Below are 26,738 nucleotides of genomic sequence, written 5' to 3'. Positions count from 1 at the left end.
GGGAGAGTTTTCCTTCCTTCTCCCATCTGCGTGAGATGTGGGACATTTGAGAAACTTTGAACTTTACTGTGCTCATGGACTTCTTCATCAAGTTATGGTATTGTGCACTGTTGTAACTATATGTTATAATTATGTGGTCTTGTCAGTTTTTTTAGTCTTGGTTTGCCCTGTGTTTTGTGATATCACACCGGAGGAAATAATGTATCATTTCTTAATGCATGCATTACTAAATGACAATAAGAGAGGACTACGGGTCTTCATAATCTAAAAAAAATTTCAAGGGCATCCTCTCAGGACAGAGGAATACACTGTCACTTCTCAAAGCTCCTGATTTTGCCCTCTCCTCCTTATACATGCAAAGTATTTTAGTAGTTACTGATACTAAACGATGGTCAGCAACAAGATATTTGGAAGAAAGCATCCTATCAAAAGAACCTTTAAGTCCATGATTTGAATTTTGACATAAGCTTACAGTATTTAATTGAAACAAAACATGTAGGCTTCTTTTTCATTTGCTTCGCTTTGATGAAGGCTATTTTCTTCCTCCTCTCCCACAGTAATGTGTGCAGCTTCCAGAATTATTTGAGCATTTATTTAAAAAAAGTCTTTTGTTCAGTTCTCTAAGTTACTAATCTCTATAAGTAAACAATATCCACAAGAATGTGAATTCTGATGTAATTTTTTTGTTTATTAAAATAATTTTTTTACCCTGTCCATATCCAGAGAAATAAAAATATAGATTTTTTTTCACTCACAATAGCATTATAGATCATCTTCGCATTGAGGACTCTTCACATATGAACATAATTGATCATTTTTGGTTATATAAAGGATTGAATTGGAGGGACATATGAGAAACTGGGTTTACACATTTTAAGTTTCTCAAATAAGGAAGAATTCTTTTTTACACTTACTCCAAATACAAAAGCAATTTGAAAATGTCTAAGTGTTACTAAAAAAATATTTTATTGGCTTTCCTGGTGTCTTTTGGTATATCTTGGCATTTAATTTCATCCATTCTTCTAAGTACATCACTGTGTTTGCGCTAATTCATGCTCCTTTTCCATTAGATTAACCAGCAGTGTTTGTGTATTTAACATCTCACTGTGAACCTAAAACAACAACAGAATCACAAATTAGGTTTCTCCAAAAGTGTTGCAGGGCAAGATTGGTCATGGTGAACGTACCCACTACACCTTTCATTTATTAGTATGAATTTTGTATTCTGTGCTGCACAGTTCCCAAGGAGACGTTGAATTGAGTAGTGGGAAAGAGATTTCAAAAGAATCGAGCAGGGGAAATCAGGACATTCTGTGCTCCACAGTTCCTGAGGAGGCGCTGGAGTGTGCATAATTAGACACTTGGCAAGGTCGAGTAAAAAGAAAAGGAATTAGGTTTAAGCGGAGTGGCCATTGTAGGAGTGGACCATTGTTAGTGGGGAGTTCAGGCTTTGATTCAGCAAGGAGAGGCAGAGGCTCTAGGTAATTTCTTTTCATCTAATTTTTCTTTTCTTCTTTCTTATTATACTGTTGAAGCAGTGGGGATGCTAGGCAGGATAGTGGAATGCTCCTCTTGCAGGATGTGGGAAGGCAGGAAGACCTCCAGTGTCCCTAATGGCTACACCTATAAGTAGTGAATGGTAGGTGTAAAGGAGTTACAGTTCGAGCTGGATGAATTCTGGATCACTTGGGAGGCTGAGGGGTTGATAGACAGGACTTATCGGGAGGTAGCTATGCCTAAGGTGCGGTACACAGTAACAGGGTGACAATCAGAAAGGGGAAAGGGGGTAGGCAGCCAATGCAGTATACCCCTGTGGCCATTCCCCTCAACACCAGCTGTACCACCTTGGATACTGTTGGGGGCGGGGGTGGCAGAGGTCTCTGACCCTGGTTCTGTGGCTCAGAAGGGAAGGGAGGAAGAGGCGGCAAACTGTAAGTGATCAGGGATTCATTGGTTAAGGGAACAGATAAGAAAGTTCTGTGGATGAGAACGGGATTGCTGGATGATGTTGCCTCTAGGTGCAGAGTCACAGATAACTTGGATTGGATCCAGAGCATTCGTAAGCGGAAGGGAGAGGAGTCAGAGGTCATGGTCCACGATGATAAAAGTGAAATGGCTAGGAAGAGTGATGAGGTCCTGCAGAGCTCAGGGAGTTAAAGCTCAGGACCTCCAGGGTTGTGATCTCAGAACCACAATCTGTGCCATGTGCCAGAAAAAGGAAGATTATACAATTTAACATGTGGCTAAGGAGATGGTGCAGGAGGGAGGTATCAGATTTCTGGATCACTGGGCTCTCTTCCAAGGAAGGTGAGACTTGTACAGAAGGGATGGTTTTGCACCTGCACTGGAGGGGGAGACAAATATCCTTGTGGCAAGGTTTGCTAGTGCTGCACAGAGGCGGGGGGTTAGAGTTGCATGAGAATGGGAATCAGAGTGCCAGAACAGATAATGGCATTGTTGTGGGGAAAAATGTACAAAGTCAGGAATTGAACAACTGAGCATGGTGGGCTAATGTTCTAAGTTGTGTACACTTCCATGCAAGGAGTATTGTAGGAAAGGTGGACAAGGTTAGGGCATGGATCAGCAAGTTGAATTACGACATTGTAGCCATTAGTGCAACTTGGTTGCAGGACAGGCAGCTCAATATTCCATTATTTTAGACATGATTGAGTGACATAGATTAAAGGGGGTCGGGTGGCATTATTAGTCAGGGAAAGTATCACAGCAGTGCTCAGACCGGACAGAGCGGAGAGTTCATCTACTGAGGCTAGATGGGTGCAATGAGGAAAAAGAAAGGGATGACCACATTAATGGGATTATATTAGAGCTCCCAATACAGGTGTCCCCCACTTTTCGAACATTTGCTTTACGAAACCTCGCTGTTATGAAAGACCTACATTAGTTACCTGTTTTCGCTAACAGAAGGTGTGTTCACTGTTACGAAAAAAGGCAGCACGCAAAAAAAGGCAAGCGTGCGCCCCGAGCAGCCGCTCCTCCCCTGGATTCGGAACTGCATTCCAGTCGGCACTGCTTAAACACGTGCCTGTGAGCAGCCGTTAGCAAGATGAGTTCTAAGGTATCAGAAAAGCCTAAAAGAGCTCGTAAGGGTGTTACATTAGCATAAAACTAGACATAATTAAGCGTTTCGATTGTGGTGAACGAAGTAAGGACAAAGTGAGATTGGCTTGTGGAAGTTGACGAAGATGATGTTGAAGAGGTTTTGGCATCCCATGACCAAGAACTGATAAATGAAGAGCTGATGCAATTGGAAGAGGAAAGGATAACAATCGAAACCAAATGCAGTAGCAAACGGACCAAAAGTGAAGTCGTCCAAGAAATGAACGTAAAGTAATTGCGTGAGATTTTCGCTGCAATTATTGCAGAAAAGTACGACTTTAATTTTGAAAGGGTACGTAGGTTTAGGGCATATTTGCAGGATGGTTTGAGTGCTTACAAAGAATTGTATGATAGAAAAATGCGCGAGGCTAAGCAGTCAAGCATACTGTCGTTTTTCAAGCCTTCAACATCAGCCACAGCAGACAATGAACCTCGACCTTCGATATCAAGGCAGGCAGACATAGAAGAAGATGACCTGCCTGCCCTGATGGAAACAGACGATGATGAGATGACACCCCAGTGTCGCACCACCCCAACCCCCGGGCCGCGGACCGATACATTTCCACGGAGAATGCAGCGGTAGCCAGGACACACCCAGCACATCTGTAAGAAAAAAGCCAAAATAAACATGCTAATTAATTAGGTGCCTCCCGGCACGTAAATGTTGGCCCAGATCAGAGGCAATTGCCAATTGCGTTGCCTCTGATCTGGGCTGACATTTACGTGCCGAGCAGCACCTAATTAATTAGCTTGTTTATTTCAGCTTTTTTCTTAAAGATGTGCGGGGTGCGTCCCGGCTACCACTGCATTCTCCGTGGATCGGTTTCGGTTCGCTGCCCAGAGGTTGGGGACCACTGCACCACTCCAACCTCCGACGACTCAGTCTAACACAACATCATCAGTGTGCTCAGCGCTGCCCAATTCCGGTAAGTGATACTACAGTGTACATACATTATTTCTACTTTATATAGTCTGTGTATTTTTACGTGTTATTTGGTATGATTTGGCAGCTTCATAGCTTAAGGGTTACTGGAGAGAGTGTTTCTGCTGAGAGCGCTTGTGTATGATTTTCGCCATGGAGAACAGTGCGGCAATGATTGTAGAAAAGTATTTCTACTTTATGTAGGCTGTGTACTTATCATATCATTTCTGCTTTTACTATATGTTACTGTTATTTTAGGTTTTATTTGTTATTTGGCATGATTTGGTAAGTTATTTTTTGGGTCTGCGAACGCTCACAAATTTTTCCCATATAAATAGATGGTAATTGCTTCTTCACTTTACGATCTTCCGGCTTACGAACCTTTTCATAGGAACACTCTACCTTCGGATGGCGGGGGAAACCTGTAGTTAGTGAGATTTAGAGGAGCAAATTTGTAGAGACATTGCAGACTGTTACAGGAAACATAAGATTGCGGTAGTAGGTGATTTTAACTTTCCATATATTGTCTGGGACTACCATATTGTAAATGGGCATCAGGAAAAGCAGTATCAAGGATTCCTCAAAAGAACAAACAACATATTTGAATAGAATGTAGTTTGTTTAGCTTTATACCAACACTTGCATGAGAGAGTAAGTGACACAGTTAATTAACTGATAGCAGTCAACCCCTCAGACAACCATGGTGCAAGTGAATCGGAGATATCAGGGAGCTACAATACAAAACTATTACTCAACCCTGAGCACTCCCTTACTCACTCCAGGACTGTTAACTTCCCATGTGTTCAAGACCTTCACCCACCAATGGCAAAACCTTGAGCAACGAACAAGAAGCTCTGTGGGTCAGGCAGCATCTTTGGAGGGAAACGGTCAACAGCTTGGGATTCCAGTGTAGATGAGGGGGTCCTGAGCCAAGTTTTTCCACATAGCTGTGCCACCGTATTAAATCCATCAGATCAAGTGAAGAAACATGTTGAGCAATATGCTTGGTCTCAACATTGACTACCCAACCTATGGTTAATGGGTAGAATCAAGAGATCAATCAATACAACTGTACCAGATATAACATGGAAACTCATCAAAAATACTGTACAGAGTTTGCTTGGCAATTGGAAGGATGCCAGAAGCCCAGAGAACTGAACATTGAATTACTGTTTAAAATGTCAAGAGGCATAAATTAATTACAGGTCACTTAATTTAACTTCAATAACTTCAAATTAATGGAACCAATTCCAAATGAGAATAAAAATTTTCATTCAGAAAGCTACAGGTTAATTAAGTCATGTATTTGTTAAGAGAAGGTGTCTGACTAACAAATGAATTTTTTTTATGAGGTTAGGACGAGGTCCATAAAAATGGTGCACTTGATGTGGTCTATATGGATTTTAGCAGGACTTCTAACAAGGTTGCACATGGAACCCCGTTAAAGAAAATATAATAACAGTATCCAAAGAGTCCAAAATTATCCCAGTGATAGGACACAAAGGTATTAGCTAACAGGTATTTTCTGACTATAGGCTGTGACCAGTAGGGCTTCATACTTAGTTCTTTGCTTTTTAAAATACAATCATTGAGATGGACTGAAATGTAGAGAGCATGATGAAGATGTTTACAGATGAACAAGTGGCTGAAAGGGAGGATGAAAGCTTTATACTGCAGGAAGTTATAGGTGGTCTAGTCAGGTAGGCAGAAATAACATAAATATATTTAATTCATTTAAATGAAAGGTAATGCATTTGTGGGGAATGCTGGAATAACAGTACAAGACAAGGGAGTACTGTACACAATAAATGGGAAGATGCTAAATACTATGTTGGAACAAAGGAACTTTGGATGGTACGGCAACAAATCCTTAAAGATAGCAGGCCAGGTCAACAAGGTGGCTTAAAAAAATCATAACCATGCTTTTAAGTAGCCAAGGCATTAAGTTTTAGAACAGGGATATTTGTACACAACACTAGTTAGGCTACAGTGTGAGCTCTGACCACCACTTTATAGGAATGATAAGACAGCATTCGTGGGAGAGCTGAGATTAGTTACCAGGAAGTTAGTATGCCTGGAAATTTTCAAAGAAAATTTAATTTATTTTGAGAAGTGGTGGCTGAGAGGAGACAAACTAAAATAAGAAGACGCAAACACGAGGAACTCTGCAGATGTTGGAAATTCAAGCAACACACATCAAAGTTGCTGGTGAACGCAGCAGGCCAGGCAGCATCTCTAGGAAGAGGTACAGTCGACGTTTCAGGCCGAGACCCTTCGTCAGGACTCCTGACAAAGGGTCTCGGCCCGAAACGTCGACTGTATCTCTTCCTAGAGATGCTGTCTGGCTTGCTGCGTTCACCAGCAACTTTAAAAGAAGAAAAGCCTATTTCCCTTGCAGAGGTGTGAAGAATTAAAGGTCTAGAACTGAAATAATTAGTATCTGGATTAGAAGGGAGTTGAGCAAAACTTTCCACAGCTCAGAACCCAGGTTCAATCCTGGCCTCTGATGCTGCCCGTGAGTAGTCTGCAGGTTCTTTCTCTGATTGCATGGGTTTCTTCCCACAGCTGGCAAGAAAAAGTAAATTTACTGTAGGTGAACAACAAAGAGTCAAAGGGGAAATCTAAAGGCATGTATGAATGTGTTGCAGAGCTGAGGGAAAGGAGATGGAGGAATGGGGAAAGGGGAAAGGGGAGAAAAAGGCTTGTGAGAATGTGTTGCAGAGCTGAGGGAAAGAAGGTGGATTAATGGAACTGCAGAGCAAGAATCCAATCGACCAAATGACCTGTATTGTTTTAAGTCAGTGATTCAGAGAAAGGCAGGGGACTGGAACTTAGAAATGTATGGAATTACTTCAATATGGCAGCCAAGTGCTTAGCTCTTCCAACTGCTGTACCAAATTATATATCGAAGTGTCCAGTATCACTTTGGTGTAAGAGTATATATGGCACATCTCCTACAAGGAGTGAATATAAATACAATGGTCTGTAAAGATCATCATATTTGCTGTGTTCATGCCCACAGTTTGATCATGGGACAGTGGGATGATGTAATGGTCTCATGACTGTGGGGTGATGTTATGTCACGTGAATGGCATGTTCCCTACGGTATTTAAGGAAGCCCGCCAAAGTGTGATGCAGAGTTTTTTACTTTCTACTTTAAAGTGCAAACACGTTGTTGCCGGCAGTTTCGCCAATCGCTGCCAGTTTTTGTTTGTTGCACATTTGTTTTACTTTTACAGTCTAGTATTGGAGAGTGAAGACCTTACTCATGTACGAGAACCCAAAGGATTGGGTAAAGTTAACGACGTTCAGTGTTTTGGAAGTGATCGACCGTTTGGAATCGGAATCGTGCGGGAAATTGTGGCATGCACGTATGAGTTACACCCCTGCAAGGTCAGGACAGTTTGTGCAGTGTCCACCCTCCCAAGAGAAAAGGTCAGTTCCTTTACTTTTTCGTGATTGCTTCAACACGGCACCGCTCGACTGTGATGGGCAGATCCGTCATTGTCTTTGGAGGAATTGTTGCTGCAGTAAAGTCTCTCCTTAAAGACTGTAAAAATCACTAGGACTTTTCAATTTACTACTTTAAGACTGTGTTCAAATTTACCACTTCAAGAAGTATTTATAAGTTCGACTGTTTGTTCGGGATAGCCGCATAATGGTTAACTTCCGGTTAAGCTAGTTTGTTTACTTTTCTATGTTTTTGAGTAGAGGTTAATAAATATTGTTGTTTGTTTATAAAACCTGACACAATTTCATATTCATTGTTGTTGGACATGTGAGCTGAGATTTGTAATCAAATGACTGAAAGGAAGACATTGGTGCAGTGCACAGTTGGAAAAAGTGACAAAATAATACTTGGGATAGGTCTTTGAGAGAAACTTACTAGTATTTGATCATATTTTAACCAATGTGGCACCATCAAAAACTGGTGGAAAAGTTCTGTGACTGGAATTCTTACAGAAACAAATAATGAAAATAACTACAACACAGGTCAAGTTCTAACCAAGTTCTACCTCAGTTGAGAGTATCCCTCTGCCACAAACAAATGACTCTGGACACTTACCTCAATCTCTGTGCTATCAATGTGATTTTCAATTATCTCCACACAACGCCTCTTCATCAACGGTTCTTCAGTGATTACTGTCTCCTCAGCGATATCAGTCGCTGGAACAGTCAAAACTAGGAGATGGAAATAGTTTCAACACAACTTCAGAAACAGATTTCTATTAATGGTTGCACTATATTTTTAATGATTATGAGTTGTAGATCAGCCGTTGTATTTTATTATAAGCATTTAATTTACAAGGTGACTGCCCCTACAAAATATTGGAAAAAAACGTTATTTTTACTACCGCAGTTAGTATGTTAATCTGTTGAGTAAAAGTTTATGTGTTAAATCTGTTCAATTACCCTGGCACATTCAAGTTTGCAGTACGTATCCTGTATCAATAGTTGGAGGAAATATCACTCACATTGTATTTGATCATTTAATTACACTTTACCTTGCTGTCCATCCTGCATTGTGACAATGATCGGATGATTCATGCTGTCACTGGCTGCCTGCAAGTTGCTCAGCTGAATATCATCAGTAACTATGGTAATCACTTGCTGACCTCCACTGCTGACAACTTGTTGTATGGCACTGTCCACAGAGTCAGCTGTTACCACTTCTTCCGTAGCAACTGCTGAAACAAGAAGCAACATTTCTCATTTAATCTTCAACTTTTGCTTCATTATGTACCAAACAAAACTCAATATTTATTTTGATTAAGTGGAAAGATTGTTCTCAATCAGAACCATCCACTAGGTAGCAGGAAGAGAGTTACAGATTAACTGGACTTCTGAAGATGTTAACTTCCTTTGAGAGAGTTGAAATAAATTTGTAGTGATGCATCACCAAGCCTTACATGCACAGATGTATGTGCTTGCCCAGGGAAGCTGTTCCTTCCCCATCACACCATTTCCATGCTACCCAACAATCTCGCCCATTGCCAGTGGTCAGGTGCAGCAAGCTGTCATCATTTTGACCAAAGCCAAGAAGCCTTTGTAAGTTAACCGCTGTCTCAACTGATTTATCGCACTGTGACCATTACACACAGTCTTTCCGCTAAATGATTAACAATTTACTACAGGGGCAACTACAAATCTATAGTCAAGAAACAAGAACTACGCTGAAGGACAGTGTTGCAGTTACAGAAAATCTGTGGTTAAAGTTTGCTGCATTGTACTTGGTTTCTCTGTTTTACTCTCCAAGCCAATCAGATATAGTGCAGAATGCTTACAGCATGAAAGACATCATGATTTTCAAAATTCCTTTGAGAATTCATCAACAGAATTAATGGAAATAAGATTTTACATCACATTAGATGTTACACGTTGTGCCTGGAGATGGAAGGATATTTTCAATTAACAGCGATAAATAATACATCTCACACAATACTATGGAACATCAAACACAGGCTTGATCCGCTAATCTTACAGACCACTGAAGAAAGCAACAAATAAGGCAAGAAGTTAATGAAGGACCTTTCAAAATATTCCATCCTCAGTGACAGTATGAATACATATCCACAATGAAAGGAAATGATAAAACATCAAAACAATAATGTCGGGTGGGCACCGGTGTCAGCATGGACTGGACAGGCTGAAGGGCCTGTATCGGTACTGTGTTGCTCTGTGACTCGAATAATAATGAGTAGCTAAGAAATCTCCCCTCTTCTGATGAAGGATCTCAGACCTGAAACAATAGCTTCTCCACTTTCCACAGATGCTGCCTGACCTGCTGAGTTTTTTTTTAGCATTTCCTATTTAAGCAGCACACACAAAATGTTGGAGGAACACAGCAGGCTAGGCAACATCTAGGAAAGCAGTACAGTCGATGTTTTGGGCCGAAACCCTTCGGCAAACAAATCCTTGTTTGTGCAACACACACAAAAAATGCTGGTGAACGCAGGCCAAACAGCATCTATAGGAAGAGATGCAATCAACGTTTCAGGCCAGGACCCTGGTGTTGCTTGAATTTCCAGCATCTGCAGATTTCCTTGTGTTTGCATTTTTAAATCCTTGTTTGTGATTGATTTACTATTTAACTTCAGGTTTCCAGCACCTGCAGGTTTTTATTTGATTTTGAATATTCTCTCTTCCACATATACCATTTGTTACAGTTCCCATGTGTCCCCACAATACTGGGTATTACAGAGCCGTGTCCTTGTTATTTATCACAATGATAATTTTGCCTCAATATACACCAACAAGTAGAGAAAGTGAATAACCTTCTTAGAAAAATTGTTTGCTTTCCACACAGATGCAGCTGTCAATTGCTGTTCCCTTGAAAATGAACAGAAGTTAATCAGGCAACATTAAATGGAAAATGACTCAATTATTCATAGAATTTATTCAAGTGTATCTGTTATCAGGATAGACCATGAGGTATTTAATGTGCCTGTGCTCCTCTACATTGACGTTAGATGACATCAACACCTTTGCAGCCAAGGGGAGAGTGTTCAGCAGCAGGAAATTAATGCTACTCTGCAGATACATCAGTCACGCTTTTTACCCAATTTTAATTTCTTGAATATTCTAATATGCAAAATGTAAACATGCATTTTAATTAGATCTGAAAAGAATTCTGAAGTTTAATTCAGAATCAGGTTTATTATCACTAGCATGTGATGTGAAATTTGTTAATTTAGCAGCAGTAGTCTCTGTCACAAAGACAGCGACCTTTTTCCTGCCTTGGTAACACTCCATGCACCAGACATGCAGAGTTTTCAAGTTGTAGGAATTTAGTTCATTATAGGAACAAATCATCCCAAGACCACTTGATGTAAATTTTAAGACAAAGATTCAGACGCAATTATTCTATCGTAGTTTTCCCAATGATCTTTACCTCATATCATGTGCAACACACAGGGAATTTTCTCAAAACCACCTTACGCATTAGAGACAATCTGTGTTAAAATTCACACTTACAGAATTTATATGTGGGACATCAAATAAAAAAATACAACATGCAAAATTATCAACACATTTTGTTTATTTTTGCTCTCTTCAACTCACATTTCTACACACACACACACACACACACACACACACACACAGATAATGTGGTAGGCCTTAGGCTTAGCAGTTTCATTTTTCTCTCTAATAGTTCTTTACCCCACACCCTAGAGTTTTCCAGCAAAAGTGCTGGAAGAGGACTAGTAACGTCATGAAAGATTCCACATACCGGGCTCATGGACTGTTCATTCCATTCTCATCAGGAAGACGGCTATGTAGTAACCACAGCAGGACCACCAGACTGAGAAGAAGTTACTTTCCCCAAGCAGTAACCCTTTCAATCACCCCATCCCTACTTTATTTCCTGTCAGTCATCTAATGTACAGACACTCCTGTGCCTAGCGTCACTTTATGAACAGATAAACAATCAATTTATATAAGCTATCTCATGTATTATATTTATTTTTTACTGATCATTTTCTTTATCTTATTGTTTTTTTGGGCTGCATTGGATCTAGAGTAACAATTATTTCATTCCCCTTTACAATTGTGCACTGGAAATGACATTAAACAATCTTGAATCCTTAGGATGTCTGAAACAGGGTCAGCAGATTTAGGTGCAGGTTGTAAATCTTAAAGACTATTGTTATTTCTTGTGAATTATATCATTAACCAATCTTGCCTACATTTAATAAGCGTTCAAAGTGCATGTCTCCATTTAAACAGAGGGCTGGAAGATGATTTGTGTCTGTACAGACAGCTGCTGGGCACCTCAGAGATTGCCTAGTTACTTTCCAAAGCAAATCTCTTATTTGGATCCCCCATCATGAGCTAGCAGCTGTGCTACTCATCATTGCTCCAGAGAAAAACATCCCACAGGAACAGATCTCCACTCACAAAATGGTACTCAACAGCAAGTAGGGGTTCATATTGCAGAAAAATTACAATATGGAGATTTTCTAGGAACACAAGTACTCCATAACATGGAAGCCATTTGTAGCTAGTTACCTTCCAGCAACTGGAAAGTTGGACAGAGTAGAAATTAAAATTAATACAAGTGGCAGAGATCCTTAGTAGTGTTGTTGAACTGTGAGATTTTTGGGTGCAAATGTGACCCAGGTGAGAATATTGAGAAAAGAATTTGGTATGTGTGCCTTCATAGGCGAAGAGTTTGGGTAGAAAAGTTAGGATGTCATCTAGCAGTTGTATAACCATTGGTTAGAATTCAGGTGGACTACTTGGTACAGTCTGGTCACCACACTGCAGGGATGAAGATAGTAATAGGGATAATGCAGAAAAGATTTACCAGGACATTGCCTGGAATGGAATTCTGTTGTTATAAGAAGAGATTAGAATCATTATGTTTATTCTCCTGGCAATGTAGAATGATGAGGGGTAACCCTACAGAGGCTTACAAAATTGTGAGGCATAGGTAGGACAGATTCTCATTTCAGCAGAGTCTATTATTGGAGAGTACAAATTTACAGTAAGCCAGAGCATTACAGCACAGAAACAGGCCCTTCAGCCCATCTAGTCAACTATATTCTACCTAGTCCTATCCAGCTGCACCTAGACCATAGCTTTCCCATCTTCCCTTCCATGTACTTATCTCTTAAAGGTTGAAATCGAACTCATATCCACTACTTCTACTGGTAGCTCATGCCACGCTCTCACCACCCTCTGAGTGAAGAAGATTCCCCTTAGGTTCCACTTATCTCTCGTTCTAGTCTCACTCAACCTCAGTAGAAAAAGCATGTTTGCATTTACCCTATCTATACTCCTCAAAATTTGATAAGCAAAAATAAAAGAGAGGTCCAGGAGATCTGAGAGGTAACACTTTCTACAGTGTGAGGTGAATATCTGAAGTGAGCAGGCAGAACCAGTACAGGCAGGTCTATGATAACATTTAAAAGGTATTTCGGCAGGAACAGAAGGAAGAAAATCCAGGCAAATAGGATTAAGAGTATTAAAGGTGGCGTGGATGAGGTTGGCCATAAGGGTCCATTTCCGTACTACATATTTCCACAGTTCATCTCTTTCAACTATTGTAGTTATGAAAGCCTCCATTAGCTGAGAAAAAAACTAAAACAAAAGACAGAAATGATGAATTATAGAATACCTACAGAGATAAGGTAAACACACAAGATTAGGTAGCCTCCAACCGATGGCATGAACATGAATTTTGCTTTCTGGTAATAATTTTTTTTCTTTTCCCCTCCCCACTCTGGCCTCTCAATTCTTCTCCTCACCTGCCTATCACCTGCTCCTGGTGCCTTCCTTCTTCTCTTTCTCCCAGGGTCCACTCGCCTCCATCAGATCTCTTCCACTCCAGCTCTTCTACTTCTCCTGCCCTCCTTGCTTCACCTATCACCTCCCCCTCCCCTATGCCTTTTTATTCTGGCGTCATCCCCTTCCCTTCCATTCCTGAAGAAAGGGTCTCCGTCTAATACATCAACAGTTTATTCATTTCTACAGATGCTACCTGACCTGCTGAGTTTGTCCAGTACTTTGTGTGTGTCACACAGATTTTGCTGCTGAGAGCTGATGACCCTACCTAACGAATACATGTTCTTCTAGCCTTGTTATGGAAGCAATGGCATCCAGAACTTCTTAAAGATGAACGAAGAAAATATATGGGAATTACAGCAGAAATATTGTCCCCATGTAATACCTTTGTTGTGTTGCTGAAGTAAAAACTATCACTTTGCACTTCTTGTATTAAAAATAAAATGCAACTAAAATTGAGACTGTGGAAGAATTGCTATTGCTGCTGAAATGGTTTGCTTGCAGCTTTGCGGGTAACACTCTCTCCCACTCAGGTTACAATCTCACATTTCCCAAGCAGGTCACACATCCTGAAGAAGAAGCAACTTCTAACCTGGTGCTTCAGGTGCTTGGGTCAACGGTGCCGATGCTTCTGCCAAGGCAGCTAATGTAGCCAACACCGACGTAGAGGAATTCCCAAACTGCACTGCAGAAATGCCCGACTCTAAAATTTAAAGAACAAATTTTACACGGTTCTTCCCAGGTAACAAGTAGCAAGAGTTTCTTTCAGTCTGGAACAGAAAGCACTTTAAAAATGCTTTCTTCTTCTAAATAAATAATGACGGGTATAGATAGGGTAAATGCAAGTTGTATTTTTTCCAGAGGTTGGCTGGGACTGGAGGCCACAGGTTAAGGGTGAAAAGTGAAATGTTTAAGGGGAGTACGAGGGGAAAATTCTTCACTCAGAGGGTCATGAGAGTGTGGACTGAGCTGCCAGTGCAAGTTGTGCATGTGAGCTCAATTTCAACATTTACGAGTTTCAACAGGTACATGGAAGGCAGGGGTATGGAGGGCTATGGCCCAGGTGCAGGTCAATGGGACAAGGCAGATTAAATGGTTCAGCATGGGCTAGATGGGCTGAGGGGCCTATTTCTGCGCTGTACTTATACTTTATTGTCGCCAAACAATTTCTTTTCTATGACTCTAAGTAATTTAACACAAAGGGTGGTTGACTTCGTAGTTGGGAGAGGTGGAGGAATCATATGCAATGGTTAAGGGGCAGGCACTTAAGTAGAATGATACAGTAAACGGGATTTGTACAGATGGGCAGGGAGGTGAGTATGAACAGAAGGGCTGGTCTCTGAGCTCTATAATTCTACAACTCTATATTTAAGTTTTATCCTTATTGATGAAAATAAAAATACTGGAAATCTGCAGTAAAACAGAAAATGCTCAAAACACCAACAGATTAGACAATTCTAATGGATAAGAGCTAATGCTTTAGGTTGACCCCTCCATCAGGATGGTCTTTGACCTGATACGCTCATTATTTTCTGCATTTGCTATTTCCATTATAAATTCTAGACTAAGTAGTCTTATCAGTAAAATAATCCTCAACTGTGAGTGAAGTTCATGTTTAGCAGTCATCATTAGAATTTGTTTATTTTATTTTGTTTGCACTGAAACATTGATTATTTGTCAGTCTATGTATCACGTTTCACTAATGATCTTCTGTGTGAATACCCACAAGACAATGAATCTCAGGGTAGTATAGGCGACATATATGTACTTTGATAATAAATTTACTTTGAACTTTGATGAACGTGCAGAGGAACAATGTGACAAGGACCACATTTGCAAAAATGAAAAATTAGGGTATGGTGACCTCACAGGAATATGATGCAGTTAGGTGTATGGCGATAGCATTGGACATTCCTGAACGAGGTACTGGGCATCTGGCTCTCTCTTCACTCTCAACGTACTACAAGTTGGGAATATGAAAGTATACCATGTAGTGCAAAGGATGACAATGAGGGGAAAGAAGAAATCAAGAGGCTGCAGTCTATCAGGAGTTCTGACTATATCAGCAGAACAGGAGCAATAACCACGAGAAGCACCCAAAATGACTGCAGGTACTCAGCGCATCATCAAACCAGCACTTTGCCTCTATAATTACCAGTGCTCAAAGGGACAGGCAGCACTGGTAAGACCAGTATTTGTACTGCCCATCAAAAGGCTGGGTAGAGTACCCTTTCGGAACCACTACAATTGTCTTGTGAAGGAATACTACTGGACAATGTTCCAGGGTTTGGAGTCGGTGATATGAGCACGGTATGGGACTTGGTAGGGAAGCTGCAAGTGGCAGTGCTCCCCTGCAGGTGCAATACTTGCTTTCTAATGAGGAGAAATTTCTTGACTCTGTAAAACAGTAAACTTTTGAAATTCTCTCCCCCAGTAGGACATGGAGACTTCCATAAGAAAATAAGACACAGGAGCAGAATTGGGCCATTTAGCCCATCGGGTCTGCTCTGCCATTGCATCCTGGCTAATTTACTATCCCTCTCAACCCCATCCTGCTGCCTTCTCCCTATAACCTTTGATGCCCTTACTAATCAAGAACCTATCAACCTACACTTTAAACCTAACCCTAAACCAATGGCTTGGCCTCCACAGCCATCTGTGGCAATAAATTTCACAGATTCACCACCCTCTGGCTAAAGAAATTCCTCATCTCTGCTCTAAATGGACACTCTGCTATTCTGAGGTTGTGCCCTCTGGTGCCAGACTCCCCAAAGGAAACATCCTCTCTACATCCACTCCATCCAGGCCTTTCAATGTTCGATAGGTTTCAATGAAATTTAGAACAGTGAGGGGTATCTCAGTGAGTACGGGCCTAGAGCCATCATCAAACGCTCCTCAGATGTTAACCATTTCATCCCCAGAATAATTCTCATGAACCTCCTCTGGACCCTCTCCAATGCAAGCACAACTCTTTTTAGATAAGGAGCCTAAACCTGCTCACAGAACAATGCCTTATAAAGCCTTTGCATTATATCCTTGCTTTTATATTGCAGTCCACTCCATATGAATGCTAACATTGCATTTGCCTTCCTTACTGTCAACTCGACCTGCAAGTTAACCTATTGGGAGTCCTCCCTGACACTATATTTCATCAGCCACTTCGTGCTTTCTCCTAATCTGTCTAAGTCCTTCTGAAAAGTCCCTGCTCTCTCAACACTACCTGCTGCTCCACCTATCTTCGTCTGTCATCCAAATCATTGACATATAACATGAAAAGGAGTGGTTCCAACACCAACCCCAGTGAAACACCACTAGTCACTGACAGCCAAGCAGAAAACATCCCCTTTATCCCCAGTTGCTGCCTCTTGCCAAAAAAGCCAGATCTTCTATCCATGCTAGTATGTTTTCTGTAATACCATGGGCTCTTACCTTGATTAGCAACCTCATTTACAACACCTTGTCAATGAAAATCCAAGTAAATCTAGTGAGAGTCAAGACTGGGTGAGAGTCCAGAAGACCCTAAGATATGGGAGCAGAAATAGGCCATTCAGCCCATCAAGTCTGCTCGTCATTCCATCATGGCTAATCCCAGATCCCACTCAACCCCATACACCTACCTTCTTACCATATCCTTTGATGCCCTGTCCAATCAGAAAAGCATCCACTTCCACCTTAAATATACCCATGGACTTGGCCTCCACTGCAGTCTGTGGCAGACCATTCCACAGATTCACTACTCCCTGGCTAAAACAACTTCCCCCTTATCTCTGTTCTAAAAGATCACCCCTCAATTTTGAGTCTGTGCCCTGTTCTGGATACCCCCGCCACAGGTTATATCCTCTCCATGATAAAGTGTGTAAAGGGTTAACACAGTCAGTTAAACAATAGCAGCCTGTTTTTCTGTAAGAAACTGCTGATGATCAACAGATGTGCTCAGCTATCCTGAACCATATTTCTTCTTGGAGTTAGACAGTGTTTCAAGGTCCTTGTTTCTTTGTGCAGTCATGCACATAGATAAGATCAGCTCCAGCCTGTTCTGTGTATGTGAGCCATTATACCTATTCTATAATTTGTCTCTTGGTACTGTCATGTACATAGATAAGTCTGTCTCCAGCTTGTCTTGTGTGGGGGTATCTGAACGACTATATCTATTCTGTAAGAGGACTTGCCTGTCAGTTGGTGGACCGAGCAGAAACAGTCACAGACTGTTCCTGTTTGAGCGACTAACTGAAGTGCCCCGGAGGCTTTGAATAAAGGGTTTATACTTATACGGTCTCTGAGTGAGTTTATCCGGATTCGACTTCCACATTTGGCGCTGCCAGCAGGGTACCAACATAGGGACTGTGACATGGAGGCGGGCTGAATAAGCGACAGACTGAACATCTTATCTATGGGGACCAATTAGGTCCACAAAGACAAATTGTCTTTGTTGCTCCCTACCATACCGGTGTGAGTCTCTGCCCCTCACCCAGACCTCAGTACAGGACCTTGACGGGACCTGGATCGAATCTGCCAAGAGACTCGTGTAAGGTAGAACAATTATTTGGAAATTGGACAGGTTACAGCTGTCGGGTAAAAGTTAAAATCGGATAAGAGTTAAAATCAAGTAAAGAAAAACTAGAAGAATTGAGCAGTAGACACCATGTCTGGTAAAAAGACAAAGACATGGGACAAGACCTATTGTGTGATAAAAATAATACAGGAACTTCACTAGGCAAAAAGTATGAGTTGTTTCATGATAAAGAGAGACGTACATGTCTTAAGTGGTATTTTACGTAAGAAATTGCGGGACGAAGTGTAGCCACTGGGACGGACATGAGGTATGACAAGCTGTGACCAAGCCGTAAAAATAGTCCGAGAAAAGAATTGTAGTAACAAATGGAAAGCCTTGATCAAGGAATAAAACCGAGGGCCGAAAGCAACAAATGCAGAGACAAATAGGAAATGAGATACGGGATCCCAGGAGTATGTCTGGCTTACTGACCCTGTTTAATGAAAGTAATCGTGATGAAGACTGGCTACTAATAAGACCTCGGGACCTGAAATTTCTCTGGGGTTCTCTGACACCGTGGGAGGAAGGGTGAAACAGAGGGGAAGGGGGTGGGTGGAGCCCCTATATCCAACCATCCCACGAGGTGATACTGAAGAACAGATAAGCTCAGTCCCCGAGAAAAGGCCCCCGCCCGAACCCCAGAGACAGTTACCTACCCGATTGATGCCAAATCCCAGGGCGAGGGAGCGAGATCAGCCGGCAGTTATCCCTGTCTATGCCCCATGGAAGACACAAGAGATGATCATGACAATGAATCAGGCCCCTGACAGAAAGGAGAAACCGGCACTTTTCGCACAATATGTGCAGAGCACAATTCAGATGTACAATGCTACCCCTCAGGATCTTTTCAGACTTTGTTGTATGATATTATCTGCAGACGAGGGATGGAAATGGAAGGCAGAACTGGGATACCGAACTTACCAAGAGTTGAGGGAAGGGGTACTAAACGCGGAACAGCAGACCAATCAGATAATCCAGGGCTTGGAAAAAGCACTCCAACAGCCCGTTAACATCACTAAAGTACTAAAATGCAAGTTAAAACCTGGGGAATCAGGGTCGGACTACTGGGAGCACTTTGTGTCATGTTATAGGACTTACGTGGGGTACCAGACCTTCAATACTGGGAATACTTCCCCTCAATTCAATGCGCTGCTGCTCCAATGTCTCCGTTTTAAGTTAGCCACAATGATTAAGACCAACAATATGGACTGGCCAGATAATGACCATAATCGGTGCACAGAGTCCAGAACCACCTCAAAGGGAGTAGCAGTTGAGCATGAATTTGTCCAACGGGGTGAGGGACACCGACGGGGGTCAGATAATGGCCGGCATCGTAACCATACACCAGAACCAGGATTGGGATCAATTCCCTGATTGGTCTACCCCCTGCATGATGACCCATATGCCCCAGGACCCTGCCAGGTGATGGCAATAAGGGGACCACCCCAATGACCTTATCCCCCGAGCGAAGAAATGGGCCACCCCAGCGAGCGCCCATGCCTGGGGAAGCTCAGCCTGGAGTGTGTCTTAGCTGTGGTCAACCAGGACACTGGAAGGCAAGGTGCCCCTGGGGACAGCAGAGACGCTCAGTTTCAAACCAGGCAGTCACCCCATTCTCCATGAACAATCCTTTTGCTAAATGACCCTCGACAATGTTGCCCGTGGTAAGTAGAGACCCACAAGAGGAACGCAACATAAATCCTTCAGGTAGCTGGAATTCAACTTCTATTTATAATTGATACGGGAACTCTCTGCCTGCGAATTCTCTAATAACACCTGGGGTAGTGAAGTCCAGAATTGCAAGAGGACCACCAGTGACTGCAAATGTCTGTGTTTTGAAGGGTGGTACCTCAGGTCCTCGTTAACTATGACCTCCTCCCCTGAAGCCTCTTGGCCACACCTACATACGCCCTGCGCCTGGGTGGCAAATACAACTTGTTACTGTAATTGCCAGGGGAAACTTTTCCTGGGGAACAGCACTTGCAGCATCCATAATTATAATCTTAATGGTGGGCTTCTCCCTCGGTCCTTTGAATAGCACCTATTGGGTTTGTGGGGATAAAGCCTACTTGTGGCTACCTGGGGAAGCGACCAACAGGTGGGACCCGCAGCTGCCCCAGAAGAAATGGAGCTTACCTAGTTCCAACCTGAGGGTAGTGCCCGAGCTGCGGGATCACCCCCACTGGCAGAGGCAGAAATGAGGAATCACAGAATCAGAGAGGTTCTGGATGATTGCCTTCTTATGGCACACCTAGGAACTCCCGAGAAATCATTAAGCTGGCAGCTGACCTGGAGGAAATGGCAAATGAAACTGCCGGCGCTCTATTATGCTCCCAGACTCAGGTGGCTGAGGTGACCACGGAAATGTTAGCCATCCGACAAACAGTCCTACAAAATCATATGGCTTTAGATTTTATCCTAGCTAAGAAAGGGGGAACCTGTGCTATTATTGGCACAGAATGCTGCACCTATATCCCTGATGAGTCTACTAACGTTACGTCCCTCTCCAAGCACATTGCCAAGGAGATCGAAAACATCAAGAAACTAGGACAGGATTTACACAGGTTTACCAAGGGGTCTAAATGGTGGTCATTCGAAGGCCTGTTCGGTAACATGTGGGGCATGATATTGGATTATGGCCTAATAGCTGTACCTATCATCAATAATTACTGTTGTTACCCACTGATAACTCAATGCTGTACTCAGCCGCTTACTGCTTTGTTGATCATGTAATGATCAAAAGGAGGGAATGATAAAGTATGTAAAGGTTTAACACAGTCAGTTAAACAATAGCAACCTGTTCTTCTGTAAGAAACTGCCGAGCTATGCTGAGCCATATTTTTCCTTCTTGGAGTTGGACAGTGTTTCAAGGTCCTTGTTTCTTTGTGCAGTCATGCACACAGATAAGACCGCTCCAGCCTGTTCTGTATATGTGAGCCATTATACCTATTCTGCAATTCGTCTCTTGGTACTGTCACATACATAGATAAGTCTGGCTCCAGCCTGTCTTGTGTGGGGGTATCTGAATGACTATATCTATTCTGTAAGAGGATTTGCCGGTCAGTTGGTGGACTGAGCAGAAACAGTCACAGACTGTTCCTGTTTGAGCGACTAACTGAAGTGCCGAGGGCTTTGAATAAAGGGTTTATACTTATACGGTCTCCAAGTGAGTTAATTTGGACTCGACTTCCGCATCTACCTTATCTAGTCGTTTCAACATTCAGCAGTTTTCAATGAGATATCCCACCCACAGCCCCACCATTCTTCTAAATTCCAGTGAGTACAGGCTCAAAGCTGTCAAACGCTCCTCATATGTTAATCCCTTCATTCCCAAGATCATCCTCGTGAACACCCCTGGACTCTCTTCAATGACAACACATCTTTTCTTAGATTGGGGCCCCAAACTGCTGACAACACTCCAAGTTTAGCCTGACTAGTGTCTTATAAAGCCTCAGAATAATCTCCTTGCTTTAATATTCTATTCCCCTTGAAATAAATGCCAACATTACATTTGCCTTCTTTACCACAGATTCGACCTGCAAATTAACCTTCTGGGAGTCTTGTATGAGGGCTCCCAAGTCCCTCTGCACTTCTGAAGTTTCAAGCTTCTCCCATTTAGCTAATAGTCTGCACTATTGTTCCTTTTACCGAAATATATTATCGTACATTTTCTAACACTGTATTCCATCTGCCACTTTTTTGCCCATTCTTCCAATTTCTCTCAGTCCTTCTGCAATCACATTGCTTCCTCAGCACTACCAACCTCCGTCCTATCTTCGTGTCATCTGCATACTTTTCCACAAAGCCATCAATTCCATTATCCAAATCACTGACAAACAATATGAAAAGTAGCAGTCCCAATATTGACACCTGAGGAACACCACTAGTCACTGGCAGCCAACCAGAAAAGGCCCCTTTATTCCCAATCATTGCCTCCTGCCTGTCAGCCATTCCTCTATCCATGCCAGTATCTTTCCAATATTGCCACAGGATCTTATCTTGTTAAGCAGCCTCATGTGTGGCACCATATCAAATGCCATCTGAAAATCCAAGTAAACAACATCCACTACCTCTCCTTTGTCCACCCTGCTTGTTACTTCCTTAAAGAACTGTAACAAATTTGTCAGGCAAGGATTCCCTTTACAGAAACCATGCTGACTTTGACTTATTTTATCACTTACTCTCAAAGTACCCTGAAACCTCATCTTAATAACAGACTCCAACACTTCCCCAACTACTGAGGTTAGGCTAACTGGCCTATAATTATCTTCCTCCCTTTTTAAAGAGTGGAATGACATTTACAATCTTCCAGTCCTCTGTGACCATGCCAGAATCACATTTTTCTTGAAAGATCATGACCAATGCATCTGTTGTCTCTTCAGTAATGTCACACAGGACTCTGGGATGTAATCCATCTGGTCCGGGTGATTTATCCACCTTAAGACCTTTCGGTTTGCCTAGCACTTTTTTCCTTTGGATAGCAATGGCACTCACTCCTACTCCCTGACACTCACGGACCTCTGGCATACTGCTTGTGTCTTCCACAGCGAAGACAGATGCAAAGTACCCATTACGTTCAAATGCCATTTCTTTGTCTGCCATTACTACCTCACCAGCATCATTTTCCAGTAATCCAATATCAACTCTCACCTCCCTTTTACTTTTTATATAACTGAAAAAACTTTCAGTATCCTGCTTTATATTATTGGCTAGTTTCCCCTCATATTTTATCTTTTCCCTTCTTATAGCTTTTTTTCAGTTGCCTTTTCTTGGATTTTAAAAGCTTCTCAATCATCCAACTTCCCACTCAACTTTTGCTACCTTGTACGCCCTTTCCTTGGCTTTTATGTAATCCTTAACTTCCCTTGTCAGCCACAGTTGCCTACCCATTTGAGAACCACTTCTTCCATGGGATATATCCATCCTGCATCCATCCTGAACTAGTAAGACCGTAAGACCATAAGATATAGGAGGAGGAGCAGGCCATTTGGCCCATCGAGTCTGCTCCACCATTCAATCATGGGCTGATCCAATTCTTCCAGTCATCCCCACTCTGCTTTCACCCCATAACCTAGCTATCTCTGCCTTAAATACACCCAATGACTTGGTCTCCACAGCCACTCGTGGCAACAAATTCCATAGATTTATCTTCCTCTAATTAAAGTAATTTCTCTGCATCTCAGTTCTAAAAGGACATCCTTCAATCCTGAAGCTGTGTCCACTTGTCCTAGAATCCCCTACCATGGGAAATAACTTTGCCATAGCTAATCTGTTCAGGCCTCTTAATATTTGCAATGTTTCTATGAGATCCCCCCTCATTCTCCTGAACTCGAGGGAACACAGCCCAATAACTGCCAGACGTTCTTCATATGATAACCCTTTCATTCCTGGAATTATTCTCGTGAATCTTCTCTGAACCCTCTCCAATGTCAGTATATCCTTTCTAAATGAGGAGCCCAAAACTGCACACAATACTCCAATTGTGGTCTCACGAGTGCCTTATAGAGCCTCAAGATCACATCCCTGCTCTTATATTCTATACCCCCAGAAATGAATGTCAACATTGCATTCGCCTTCTTCACAACCAACTCAACCTGGAGGTTAACCATTAGGGTATCTTGCACAAGGACTCGCAAGTACCTTTGCATATCTGCATTTTGAATTCTCTCCCCATCTAAATAATAGTCTGCCTGTTTATTTCTTCCACCAAAGTACGTGACCATACACTTTCCAACATTGTATTTCATTTGCCACTTCTTTGCCCATTCCCATAAACTATCTAAGTCTCTCCGTTTCCTCAACACTACCCGCTCCTCCACCTATCTTTGTATCATCGACAAATTTAGCCACAAATCCATTAATACTGTAGTCCAAATCATGGATATACATTGTTAAAAGCAGCGGTCCCAACACCAACCCCTGTGGAACTTCACTGGTAACCAGCAGCCAACTAGAATAGGATCCCTTTATTCCCACTCTCTGTTTTCTGACGACCAGCCAATGGTCCACCCACACTAGTAACTTCCCTGTAATTCTACAGGCTCTGATCTTGCTCAGCCAGCCTCATGTGCAGTACCTTGTCAAAGGCTTTCTGAAAATCCAAGTACACCACGGTTACTGCATCTCGTTTGCTTACTCTGCTTGTAATTTCCTCAAAGAATTGAATTAGGTTTGTCAGGCAGGATTTTCCTTTCAGGAAACCATGCTGGCTTTGGCCCATCTTGTTATGTACCTCCAGGTACTCCGTAACCTCATCCCTAACAATGGATTCCAACAACTGCCCAACCACTGATGTCAGGCTAACAGGTCTATAGTTTCCTTTCTGCTGCCTCTCACCCTTCTTAAATAGCAGAGTAACATTCGCAATTTTCCAGTCAACCGGTACAATGCCAGAATCTATCAATTTTTGAAAGATCATCATTAATGCCTCCGCAATCTCTCCAGCTACTTCCTTCAGAACCAGAGGGTGCATTCCATCAGGTCCAGGACATTTATCCACTCTCAAGCCATTAAGCTTCCTGAGCACCTTCTCAGTCAAATGACCTTCTTAGTTTCCTTCTGCAAGTTATTAAAAGCTCCCCAATCCTCTATCTTCCCACCAGCTCTGCTGCCCTTGTATGTCCTCTCTTTTGCTTTTACTTTGGCTCTGACTTCACTTGTCAGCCACGGTAGTGTCCTTCTTCCCTTTGAAAATTTCTTCTTACTTGGTATATATGTCTTGTACTTCCCTTATTTTTCACAGAAACTCCAGCCATTGCTGCTCTGCCGTCTTTCTTGCTAGTGTCTCTTTCCAGCCAACTTTGGCCAGTTCCTCTCATGCAATTGTAATTTCCTTTATTCCACCAAAATACTGACATATTGGATTTTATTTTTTCCCTCTCAAATTTCAATGTGGACTCAATCATATTGTGATCAATGTTCCCTAAGGGTTCAGAATCAGAATCAGGTTTATTATCACCGGCACGTGACATGAAATTTGTTAACTTAGCAGCAGCAGTTCAATGCAATACATAATCTAGCAGAGACAAAAAATAATAGTAATAAATAAAATAAAACATAAATGAACAAGCAAATCAATTATGTATATTGATTAGATTATTAAAAAATGTGCAAAAACAGAAATACTGTATATTAAAAAAGTGCGGTAGTGTCCAAAGCTTCAAAGTCCATTCAGGAATCCGATGTCAGAGGGGAAGAAGCTGTTCCTGAATCAGAGTGCGTGCCTTCAGGCTTCTGTATCTCCTACCTGATGGTAACAGTGCGAAAAGGGCATGCCCTGGGTGCTTCACCTTAAGCTCTCTTATCACCTCCAGATCATCGCACAACACCCAATCCAGCACAGCCGATCCCCTAGTGGGCTCAACAACAAGCTGTTCTAAAAAGCCATCCCTTAGACATTCTACAAATTCTCTCTCGAAGTCCAGTACTGACCTGGTTTTCCCAATCCACTTTCATGTTAAAATCCCCAACGATTATCATGACATTGCCTTTCTGACAAACCTTTTATATCTCCTGCTGTAATTTGTACTCCACATCCCAGCTGCTGTTTGGAGGCCTGTATACAACTGCCAGTAGGGTCTTTTTACTCTTGGCATTTCTTAACTCAACCCATAGAGACTCTACACCTTCCAATTCTATGTCATCTCTTTCCAATGACTTAATATTATTTCTTATACACAGAGCCACACCACCCCCTCTGCCAACTAACCTATCTTTCCGGTATACCGTATTATCCTTGGACATTCAGCTCCCAATGGCAGCCATCCTTTAGCCAAGTTTCAGAGATGGCCACAATGTCATATTTGCCAATCTGTAGCTGAATTTCAAGATCGTCCATTTTATTCCTTATGCTGCGTGCATTCAAATACAACACACTCAGACAAGTATTTGTTGCTTTCTGTTTTAACTGCACCACACCTCTTTTGCCCTGTAACTTTGATTAAGCCTCATCTCCTGCCTGTTTTTTCTATAATCTCTGTTGCACACTATCTTTGATTTATTTCTGTTTTCCCCTTCCTCCGCCCTATCACTCCGGTGACTATGCCCCTGCCAAATTAGTTTAAACCCTTCCTAACAGCTCTATTAAATGTGCCCGCTACGATATTGGACCCCTTTGGCTTCAGATGTAATCCGTCCATTTTGTACAGGTCATACCTCCCCCAGAAGAGGCCCCAGTGATCCAGGAATCTGAATCCCTGCGCCCCTACGCCAATCTCTCAGCCACACCTTAATACGCCTGATCATGCTATTCTTGCACTTGCTAGCATGTGGCCCGGGCAGCAATCCTGAGATTAATACCCTAGAGGTCCTGCCTTTCAGCTTCCTATCTAACTCCCTGAATTCTCTCTTCAGGACCTCCTCCCTTTTTCTACCTATATCATTGGTAGCAACATGTACCAAGACAGTTTCAAGTTTTTCTGTATACACATTACCGAAGATATCACCTGGACTGTACACATTGGCTGTGTGGCAAAAATGCACAACAGCGTCTCTTCCACCTCAGGTAACTGAAGAGTTTGACAATGAGCTCCCAAATCCTCAAGACCTTCAACAAGGGCAGCATTGAGAGCATCATGACTGGCCGTATGACCGCCTGGTACAGATAGCCCAGCACACCTGTAGATGTGAACTTCCCTCCACTGAGGACGTTTAGAGCAGCAGGTATGTAAAGAAGACCTGGAAGATCATCAGGGACACCAGTCACCCTAATGTTACACTGTATCAGCTGCTTCCGTCTGGTAAAGGGTACCGCAGCATTAAAGCCAGGCCCAAGAGGCTACAGGACAGCTTCTTTCTACATCTTTAAATTTATAAATTCACATATCTGTACATTACGACGGAGTCATAACACAAAGATTT

The 26,738-nt window shown here is 42.2% G+C and overlaps 1 protein-coding gene across 9 annotated transcripts in view; it reads right to left on the bottom strand.

Moving 5' to 3' along the window:
• gabpb1 (GA binding protein transcription factor subunit beta 1) overlaps positions 1-26,738 on the bottom strand; it is an 82,669-nt gene that overhangs the window by 18,517 nt on the left and 37,414 nt on the right. For 5 of the 9 annotated variants that reach the window (XM_063066304.1, XM_063066306.1, XM_063066305.1 and 2 more), the window contains exons 6-8: positions 13,920-14,030; positions 8,545-8,727; positions 8,106-8,221 (exon numbers count right to left, since the gene is read on the bottom strand). In XM_063066304.1, coding sequence (XP_062922374.1) covers positions 8,106-8,221; positions 8,545-8,727; positions 13,920-14,030 — 410 coding nt within the window. Of the gene's footprint in view, positions 1-657; positions 1,113-8,105; positions 8,222-8,544; positions 8,728-13,919; positions 14,031-26,738 lie in introns of those variants that run through there. The other 4 variants (XM_063066309.1, XM_063066302.1, XM_063066307.1 and 1 more) reach the window with 4 other exon arrangements.

This window comes from Mobula hypostoma, chromosome 13 (genome assembly GCF_963921235.1).
Source record: "Mobula hypostoma chromosome 13, sMobHyp1.1, whole genome shotgun sequence".
NCBI classification, from domain to species: Eukaryota; Metazoa; Chordata; class Chondrichthyes; order Myliobatiformes; family Myliobatidae; genus Mobula; species Mobula hypostoma.
This window is presented reverse-complemented; position numbering and strand designations above follow the sequence as displayed.